This window comes from Arachis duranensis, chromosome 2 (assembly GCF_000817695.3).
Source record: "Arachis duranensis cultivar V14167 chromosome 2, aradu.V14167.gnm2.J7QH, whole genome shotgun sequence".
NCBI classification, from domain to species: Eukaryota; Viridiplantae; Streptophyta; class Magnoliopsida; order Fabales; family Fabaceae; genus Arachis; species Arachis duranensis.
The window spans coordinates 49,130,531-49,141,019 of NC_029773.3; the positions used below are offsets into that span (position 1 = coordinate 49,130,531).

Here is a 10,489-nt window from a genome sequence, read left to right on the forward strand (position 1 = left end):
AATACAATTTCCTCAAATATTTAGACTTTTAAAACAAAATGAACACTAGTTTGGCTAAAAGAAAAATATTTCCTCAAATATTTAGAAAGATAATTAGGTATACAACTTATCCAAGGGTATGCATAAAACTCGGAAGGAAATCAAATATTTGTTCAAAAAGTTTCAAAGTTCATATTCAAACAAGCATGTATAAAAGTTACAGCAAAGATAGAAGAAGTCAAACTCTATTTAGAAAAAAAAATCCGAGGTAAAATTTGTTGTAAACACACTTTTCGCAAAAATAGGATTTCGGGTACGCAAACACCCTTCCACCTACGCATGGGTGTTAAAATGCCCATCTCGCATACGCATGCCACCTTTGCGTACGTGAGTGCTCGAAATAGAAAGGCTGATCCGCGTCGCGTGCCAACTGCCGCGTAGGCGAGTGTCTGAAAAAGTTCATCTTCGCGTACACGAGCCAGTGCTACTTTTTTTTAGCTTCATATAAAGAAGTGCATGAAAAATTCAAAACACTTTTATCAAAATCTAAGGAATGGTTTCAATTACAATCAAGCAACAGAAAAGTTTAATTTGAAATTTCTTCAAAAAGAATTCAAAACTTCTTTAAAAAGGTTCAAACTAAAACTCCGAGAGTATACTTGAAATCACCACCTCAAAAGAACATTCAAGAAGATTAGGAGACGCTAAGAAGGAAATTAACTAATCAATAGCAAACTCTCAAGAAAGAATCTTTGACTAAAGAACTCTGGTAAGAACAATAAAAGGATAAACGGTGCACTAAATTGGGACTAATTTAGGCTGACTCAGATAAGAATGAGATTCACAAGAGAAGAGAACTGAAATTAATGGTAATGCTCACAAGATGTAAAAGAATAACTAAGAACAGAATCAAGCATGACATCCATAAAAACAGAAACTTAAGGAATTAGTCCATCCTAAAAAGGAAAGATATGAGCCCAATATTTTCAAAAGAACAACAAATACGTAAATAATATATTATGCTAAACCAAATTCAACTTAAAATAAATTAGGTGAAGTTTATCAAACGAAGATCAACTGGAATAAAGACGAAAATCCTTTTTTTTAAGAATTTTGAAAAATACCTAAATACAAAATCAAGTAAAGATATGCATAAGAACTATAGTAAAGTTGTTAGAAAAATCAAGTTATTTTTAAAGTAAGTATATGTCTGTAAACCAGTAAAAGAACGGGCGAGGTATTGGAAATAAATAGTTTTTAAACTGTATCAGGAATTTTCAAAGTTTTATATAGAGAAGTGCATATCGAATCAAAAGCGATTCTATAAAATTTGGAAGATGGTTGTAATTACAGTTAAATAAATAAATAAAAAAACTGAATCACAATTTCTTTAAAAGGGACTCGGAATAAGAACTTAAAAAGGCACACTGCATCAAAATAAGTTCACAGTTATATCGAAAAATACATGAATCAAGAAGAAGAATTTAAACAAAGAGAGGCAGATACACTAAGGATTTCAAGCAAGCATATGCAATTAGGATCAAACAAGAATGCATATGAATAGAAGAATATGGGTGAAAAAATCAAACTACTCTTGAAAAGAAATAGCAAACAAGGACTTTAAGATAGGCTATGAAAGAACAAGTCACATGATTCCAATAGAATTCAAGACACATAATGAGTAACCTCGAGAAATAGCTTCTAACGTTCCCAAAACACACAAATTGCGTTACCTATTTCTCGTATGTCGTCCATGATAACCCATTAGTGCTTCTATATACATAATCTGCTAGTTTTAAGCCAACCAAACTTAATACCAAGAAGTATGCGATGATAGACTAACAACATTAATCACTAGACCGTCATGTGCATAAAGCACTAATTCTTGTTATTCGAATAAGACTAATGCATGACAGGTGCTCAGAATATGCAATTGAAGTATAGTCAGTCCATTTTTCAGCCTCTACAGGAAAGACTGCTCTGATACCACAAATGTAATACTCTTACTATGAGAATGTCACGCTTCCGGCTGCGTCACTCAGATAAATTGGATATTACGACGACTCTAATAATAATTAATACTAAACTAGAAGTCTGTTTAAAACTTAAAGCCATATAACCTTTCAAAATATTTTCTCGTTGAAAACATATACTTACAAGAATTATTTATCACAAATTCTATCTCTCTTACAAAATTGGTAAAAATAAAGACGAGAAAAAAATAATAACTAAGATAATTGTTCGGTAGGGCGGTTACCGGACAGTTCGGGTGGATATTGTATGTAGGTGGGGAATAGGTTAGGTGGAAAGTGTGACGTACCTGGGGGGAGGGTAAGACCCTTCCCTTATATACCATGTTAGGTGTGGGTCCCAGGAGGGCAGAACCCGCCTTCTTCGAAGCTTCCTTGTATAGCTGTGGTGGCTAGCTGTCCCGGAAGGATGCGCGGGTCGGATAGGTTCGGGTCACCTGACCGTTGAGGTCAGGTGGTGATCGGGTCGGGTAGGCCCAAGTTCTTTCTTGGGCCAGGCTGTAACAGTGCCCCCGATGCGTGAGCAGCAGCCGTGTGGGCTGTTGGTGACGCGACGTTCCTGACCTCATGTGTTGTCGCCAATTCGGCTGTACATGGAGAGGACGTGCCTCTTTCGCGCGTGCTTATTTGTTGCTGGGGTGATTAGTTACTGCCTCGTTTTCCGCGCCGAGCATTAAATGCTCATAATGGGTTTAAAACCCTTTATGCAAAGACTGATATGCCCCTCGATTTTCGCGCTCTTTTTGGTGGTGGTTTTAAAACTGTTCAGTGGTGCTTTCGGGACTCATTTGGCGATCATCTCTTCCAATTCCAATTCTGCCAACCTCCATTCTCTTCTACCTTATCAATTCCAAGGCGTTTGATGCTGCCTTCTTTCCAGATTTTTGCTATCAATACAGGTAACTTCTTTTATCTTTCTGTCATTCTTTTGCTTCTGCCATTACTTCTTTTGTGCATGCCGTATGTTTATCTTGCATGATGGTTGATCTTAGGTCCTAAGGGGGGGTTGCCATTCTTAGTGTGACTTTTTTTGGACCTTTTACGTTTTTAATCGTGTTTAGTCTTAGTTGGGGAATAGTGTGGGGGTAGCTTCTGTATTCGCTCCGAGCACCCGACCTCTTAGACTGACTGGATGGTCCCCCCATGTAGGTATGACTCGCACTGCCTCCCGGGCTTCCCCTTCTCCCATGGCGTACGACCCCTACGCCTGGGTTGTTTCTGACGTAACGGACTCTCCCAACCAAATGGGCGAGGAGGAGCTCACCGAGTTCCGTCAGAACGAGTACTTATGCGGGGGGACCGACGAGGAGGCCAATTACGATGTCTTCGTCCCGGCTCCTCATGAGCGCTTGTACGAGCTCAACTTCCACGCTCCCCGAGTTGCCGATTGGATTTGGTTCTACAAATCCATGTTTACTCAAGTGGGGGTCCGTATTCCGTTTTCCGCTTTCCAAATGGCGCTTCTAGGTCGGGTTTCTGTGGCGCCGTCGTAGTTGCATCCGAACAACTGGGCTTCAATCCGCTGTTTCGAGATGGTTTGTGAATATCTCGAGCTGCCGGTGTCTGTAGATATTTTTCTTTTCTTTTTCAATCTTACAAACCCTTCGAAGGAAGGGAAACACAAGAAGGGGTTCATGTCCTTCCGGTCTGCCCAAGGTCGGAGGATTTTTGGTCTGTTTGAGGACTCCTATCACGGATTTAAGGATAAATATTTCAAGGTCCGCCCTGTCAAAGGTCGTCATCCCTTTTGGTTGTCGTTGGAGGGGGCACGTCTCATCCCGACTTATTGGAGCTTCGGGGCAGGGTCCAATGCCTTTGTTAAAGTATCCTATAAGGGCATGTCTGCGGTGGACAAGAAGATTGCCGATGTGTTGCTGGCAATCTTTGGGAGGAATCACGTGAATCCTCACCTCCTCATGGGTGACTGGGAGGCCAGTCGGAGCTATATTTGTGAGAAGTCTTTGCTTGCTTTGTCTTTTAGTTTCTTGCTTTTCCTAATAGCTCATTGCGACTAACAGACTTCTTTTTCTTTTTACAGTGGAAATGTCTGCCGAGATAACAGGTCTCCCTAACTTGTTCCAAACCTTCCTCTGCGCGAGTGACGACGAAGGTGGCAATAAGAAGTCTGCTGCTCCCCCGGAGGACAAGGCTGCTTCCGAGTAAGGGGCTGCGGCCGACGAGACCGGCACCTCGGCTCAGGGTGCCTTGGTCCAAGGTGACAAGGAGGTTCGCGTTTCCCCCTTCCGCGAGGTGGTCGGCACTGGGGGTTCGACGTCCAACCCTGCTGCCGATGACGAGGTGGAGGAGGTTCCTAGCCTCAAAAGGAAGAGGAAGATGTCCAGCAATCCTGAGGGGTTCTTACTGTGATGGAGAAGAATTTCGACGCCGGGAACTTTATAGATTCTCAGCTGATTCCTGGTACTGAAGAGCACTTTCATGAGTCATCCCTTGCCGGGCAAGCGAGGTGGATGTATCGTACCCCCTTGTGCGGCGCAGTGATAGCTCGGAAAGCCGAGTTCGAGCTGTCTGGGATGGAATCTCTTTGCAGGAGATTGGAATCCGCTGGAAAGGCTAATAATGAGCTTAAACACGAAGTTGAGACTCTCTGGGAGCAGCTGACCTAATCTAATGATAAGCTTGACGCTGCCGAGAAGAAAGCTACTGCTGCCGAGAAGAAGGTCGCTACCGCTGAGAAGAAATTGGAAGAGTCGGACGCTACGGTTTCACGTCTTGTTGAACGCAAAATGACTTTAGAGAGTCAGGTCGGCGCGGCACAAGGACGGGTGGCCGCGATGGAGAAGGAGAAGCAAGCTGTGGAAGCTGAACTGGCAGCGTTGAAAACAAAGTACAAAGATGTCGTCAAGCAGGGGAATGGCGCAATCCTGGCAACCGAGGAGGCCCTTAAAGCTCAGGTCAAAGTTGTTGCTCCTGACTTCGATACGTCGGCAATTGGAGTCTTCAAGGTGATCAAAGACGGCAAGATTATTGACGTTCCCAAAAAATGATTCCTTCTGTCCTGTATGAAACTTTTGGTTGGCCGTTTTGGCTTTTGTGAACTGTTGTTTTACCGGGTTGTTTGCCCATGTTATTATAATCGACACTTTTTTATTCGTCTGGTTGTGTAGTCGTTTATATTCACCGTTATTGGTTTGCGGTTGTCATTCGTTTTACCGTATTGGTGGTATTCCGGCTAAGTTGGTTGAGCCGGGTCGTGGCTTTTCGTATAGCCATTTCGTATCGTGGTAAATGATGGGCTTTCGGGGTGATCAGTCCCGGGGCCGCGCGTTGTTGTTGAGTTGGGGGGTTTTTGCTTGCGTAGCAGAACAAAACAAAAGAGAGAAAAATTTGCACAAGTATATCATATTTGGAAATTGCGTAAAAGGCTCTGACGAAAAGTACAATTCAAACGCGTTAAATACTTAGCTCGGTGGTCGGTATGTCGCCTCATGTGCTAGGAGTAAAACCTTCTCAAGTTGCTCGCGTTCCACGTTCTTGGGACTTCTTTGCTATCGAGCCTTTCCAGCTTGAAAGTGCCTTTACCCATCACTTCTTTGACTCTATAGGGGCCTTCCCAGTTTGCTGCCAGTTTGCCTTCTCCTGGGGTCGGCAAGCCGATGTCGTTGCGCCTTAGGACGAGATTGTTTGGTTCAAATTCTCTTTTGAGCACTTTGGCGTTGTAGCGTAGAGCCACTCTTTGTTTCAGCGTTGTTTCCGTCAGATGGGCCATTTCTCTGCCTTCATCTATCAGGTCCTTCTCCACGGCTTCCCCTACTCCTTTTAGGAGTAGTCGTGGGCTCGGTTCCCCGACCTCTACGGGTATTACTGTGTCTAACCCGTATGTTAGTCGGAAAGGGGTCTCCTTGGTGGAGGTCTATTCGGTTGTTCGGTAAGACCAGAGGACCGAGGCGAGCTCGTCTGCCCAAGCGCCTTTTTTATTATCCAGTTGTTTCTTAAGCCCTAACAGGATAATCTTGTTCACAGACTCCACCTGTCCATTCGTTTGGGGGTGTTCTACCGAGGAGAACTTCTGTCTTATACCTAGGCCAGTGAGGAACTCCGTGAACTTCTTGTCGGTAAATTGTGTGCCGTTGTCCGAGATAACGATCTCCGGGATCCCGAATCGCGTTATCACCTGTCTCCACATGAATTTCCTGCAATTGGATGAGGATATGCTGGCCAACGGCTCGGCCTCTATCCATTTGGTGTAGTAGTCAATGGCGACTATGAGGTACTTGACTTGTCCGGGGCCAACTGGGAAAGGTCCCAAGAGATCAACTCCCCATTGTGCGAATGGTCGGGAAGCCGTTAACAGGCTTAGCTCTGAGGCCGGTGCCCTGTGGAAATTGGCGTTCTCTTGACACTTGGTGCATTTTCTGACGAATTCTTTAGAGTCTGCCATCATTGATGGCCAATAGTACCCAGCCCGAATTAACTTTCTTGCTAAGGCTTTGCCCTCTATGTGATGCCCGCAGCAGCCTTCATGGACTTCCCTGAGGACGTAGTCCGTCTGGTCGGGGTGTAAGCATTTCAGTAGGGGCTGGTTGAGTCCTTTCTTGAATAGCTGTCCTTGAATGACTGTGTATTTGACCGCTTCCCTTCTCAGTTTCGCAGCATCCTTTTCGTCGTCGGGGAGTTTGCCATTTTCTAAGAAGCTGGTGATGGGGTCTAGCCATGAAGAACCTAGCCTTGATAGATGCAGGGTGACCGCCGGCTCCCTCGTCATACCTTGGATGAGAGACCGGTTGCCTTCTCCCGGTTTAGTGCTGGCCAATTTTGATAGGAGATTTGCCCGTGTGTTCGTTTCTCTGGGCACGTGGTGGACCGTGACCTCCTCAAACTTTTGGCTCAGATTCTTGACTTTTTCCAAGTACTTTTGTAATAATGAGTCTCTGGCTTGATAGCTCCCGTTTACCTGGGAGGTGACGACCTGCGAATCGCTGCATATTTCCAGCCTTGTTGCTCCGACTTCTGCTGCTAGGGTTAAGCCCCCTATGAGGGCTTCGTATTCTGCCTGGTTGTTCGAGATGGGGAATTCGAACCTGGTCGACTGCTCATATACAACTCCAGCCGGGCTTTCCAGGATGATCCCGGCGCCCCCAGAGGTCTGGTGGAAGGCTCCGTCCACGTGGAGCTTCCATCGTGCGCTCGTTTCTTCGGTTGGATCTCCCGTTACTTCTACTAGAAAATCTGCCATTGCTTGCGCCTTAATCGCTTGCCAGGGCTCGTACCGTATGTCATATTGGGAAAGTTCGATGGACCAGGTCATCATCCTTCCCGCTAGGTCGGGTTTTTGGAGCACTTGTCGGATCCCTTGGTCCATTCTTACGACGATCCGGTGACCTTGAAAGTATTGTTTTAACCTCCGTGAAGAGGTCAAGAGTGCTAGGGCTAGCTTTTCCAGTTTGCTGTACCTTAGTTCTGCCCCTTGTAGGGCTCTGCTTATGAAATAGACCGGTTGTTGAACCCTCCCTTCTTCTCTTATCAGAACCCTGGCTAGGGCTTCTCCTGTTATGGCGAGGTATAGGTACAGCGGCTCCCCGACCCTTGGCTTTCCGAGAACTGGGGGTGCCGCCAGGATTTCCTTGAAATGTCTAAAAGCTTCCTCGCACGCGGGCATCCACTCGAACGCTATCCCTTTCTTCATGAGATTAAAGAATGGCAGGGCTTTTGCTATCGAGGCTCCGAGAAAACAGGATAACGAGGTCAGTCGTCCTGCCAATCTCTGGACGTCCTTGATACAACCCGGGCTCTTCATCTGGAGGATCGCTTGGAATTTCTCCGGGTTAGCGTCTACCACTCTTTGGGTTATCATGAATCCTAGGAACTTTCCAGCTTCCATAGCGAAGGCACATTTGAGGGGATTGAGTCTCATGCCGTGTTGTCAGAGAGAGGCGAATACATTTGCCAGGTCACTCAGGAGGTCATCAGGTCGCGTTGTCTTTGCGAGGATGTCGTCCACATAGACCTCTACAGTCTTGCCTATGAGGTCATGGAATATCTTGTTCATCAGCCTCTGGTATGTTGCTCCTGCGTTTTTTAGCTCGAACGGCATCACCTTGTAACAGAAGGTTCCTCCCGGCGTTATAAACGCTGTCTTGTCCTCGTCGGGACGGTGCATCGGTATCTGGTTGTAGCTGGAGTAGGCGTCCATGAAGCTCAGATAGCGGTAGCCTGCTGCAGCGTCGACGAGTGCATCTATGTTGGGAAGGGGGAAGCAATATTTTGGGCATGCCTTGTTAAGGTCGGAGTAGTCTACGCACATTCTCCATTTGCCACTGTACTTTTTTACTAGAACTACATTCGAGAGCCATGTCGAGTAGTCTAGTTCTCGTATGAAACATGCTTCTAGGAGGCTGGCCGTCTGCCTGGCCACCTCCTCCGCCCTCTCCCGCAACATCTTTCGTCTCCGTTGGGCTACCGGGCGCGCATCCGGCTTCACGGCCAGGTGGTGTGACACAATTTCAGGGTCTATGCCCGGCATGTCAGCCGGTGTCCAGGCAAACAGATCCCCATTGTCCCTGATCATTTCTACCAAGGGCTCCTTCAATTCATGTGGGAGGTTTCTGTTGACGAACGTGAACTTTTCCTCCGTGTCGCCGACCCTGAAATTTTCCAGGTCCCCTTCTGGTTCCGGTCTGGGCTTGTCGTCTACCCTGGCGTCTAGGTCAGCTAGGAACACCCCCGACGCTTCCTTAGAATTCTTTCTTAAGGACAGGCTGGCATTGTCGCAAGTGACTGCCGTTTCCAGATCTCCTCTTATGGTCCCCACGGATCCATCGTCGGTAACAAACTTCATGACTAGAAGCTTCGTGTTGATTATCGCTTCAACATCATTGATCGTCCTCCTCCCTAAGATGATGTTGTAGGCTGTGGAATCTCGGAGAACCATGAATTCGGCCATTGCCGATCTTCGGCCCTGTGCCTGTCCCACAAAGATCGGCAGGGATATTACTCCGTCTGGCTTGATGAAATTGTCGCCTAATCCGATGACCCCGTGTTGGTGCGATGATAGGTCGGTGTCCCTTAATCCTAGAGCATCGAAGATGTTGCGAAACATGATGTTTGAGTCCGCCCCCGTGTCGACAAGGATCCGTTTGACGAGGCCGGTTCCCACCCTGGCCGTGATGAACATAGGTGGGTTTTCGGGTGCCTCGTCGAACCATTGGTCTTCGGGGCCAAAGGAGACGTATGGGGGCTTCTTTGAACTTCGCATTGGGGCGGAGGAGACCGCCAGGACTTTGGCGTCTTTCCTGTGAGCTGACCTAGACCTCGGCGCGGTGTTTTTGGCGGTTACCACGTTTATCACCGTGAGACCGTGGTCTTTGTCTTCTGGCTCTTGTCACCGCTTCGTCGCTCGGGTCTTGGCTTCTTCACTGTCTTGGTCGCGTTGCCGTCTCCTCGGCTCCCGTATGAGATGGGAGAATTCAGAGAGTTTGCCATCTCTTATTGCTTGCTCTAATGCATCCCTTAGGTCAAAGCAGTCTTGTGTTTGGTGTCCATAGCCCTTGTGGTAGTCACAGTAGAGGCTCTTGTTCCCCCTGTACGGTCCTTGAGTGGTCGGGGCTTCGACAAGATCCCTCTCTCGGCTATTTGCTGGTAAACTTCCACGATGGGAAGAGTGAGTGGAGTGTAGTTGGTGAACTTCCCGATCCGGGGAAACGGTCTGTGTGCCTTGGTCGGCCCTCCCTCCTTGGCTTGTTCTTTGTGTCTCTTCCCATTACCCTGTTGCCTAGGTTGATTGTAGCCGGAGTGCCGTTTATTGGCGGCCATGACCTGGCTGACTTCTTCGTCATTTATGTATTCCTTGGCCACCGTTTGGATTTCGTGCATCGTCCAAACTGGTTTCGTGGTAAGGTGTTTTCGGAAGTCCTTGTTCAGGAGGTCGTTCGTCAGGCAAAGGCTGGCCACCGAGTCGGTTAGGCCGTCAATTTCCAAGCATTCGTCGTTAAAGCGATCCAGGTATTTTCTGGTCGACTCTCCGGGTCTTTGGGTTATCCCGAGCAGGTTGATCGGGTGTTTTGCCTTTGCTATTCGCGTTGTGAACTGAGCCAAGAAGGCACGGCTGATGTCCGAAAATCCATAGATGGATCCCTGCGGGAGGCCGTTAAACCATCGGATCGCGGGTCCGGCTAGGGTGACCGGGAAGGCCCGGCACCTCACCTCATCCCCTACTCCCTCCAGATTCATTCTAGCCTCGAAAGCCATGAGGTGTTCCAGAGGGTCTTGGGTTCCATCGTACCTCATGTCCGTTGGTTTGTCGAAGTGCTCGGCAACCGGACCTCAAGGATGGACCGATGGAACGGGGTGGCACCCATTATCATGGGTTGCCGCGTCCTCACAGGCCTTCCTTCCCCGCCTTCGCGATCTCGTCCCGTGTGGTACGTTTCCCTACCTCGGGAGTAGATGATTGTGTCGTTTCGTCTTCTCGGAATGGGAGAGTCTTCTCGGGTGCTTTCCGCTTCCGTTATGGAAGCGGAGGC

At 47.4% G+C, this 10,489-nt stretch overlaps 1 protein-coding gene across 1 annotated transcript; it reads right to left on the reverse strand.

The window, feature by feature from the left end:
• Positions 1 to 9,476: 9,476 nt before the first annotated feature.
• LOC107474255 (uncharacterized) lies at positions 9,477 to 10,253 on the reverse strand. Its single transcript, XM_016093860.1, has one exon. The coding sequence runs from the start codon at positions 10,251 to 10,253 to the stop codon at positions 9,477 to 9,479; it is 777 nt and encodes a 258-aa protein (XP_015949346.1).
• Between the last annotated feature and the right edge of the window lie 236 nt (positions 10,254 to 10,489).

Bases quoted from the DNA above. Each gene is read 5' to 3' on its own strand.
- LOC107474255 (XM_016093860.1), bottom strand. From the start codon at position 10,253: ATGAGGTACGATGGAACCCAAGACCCTCTGGAACACCTCATGGCTTTC.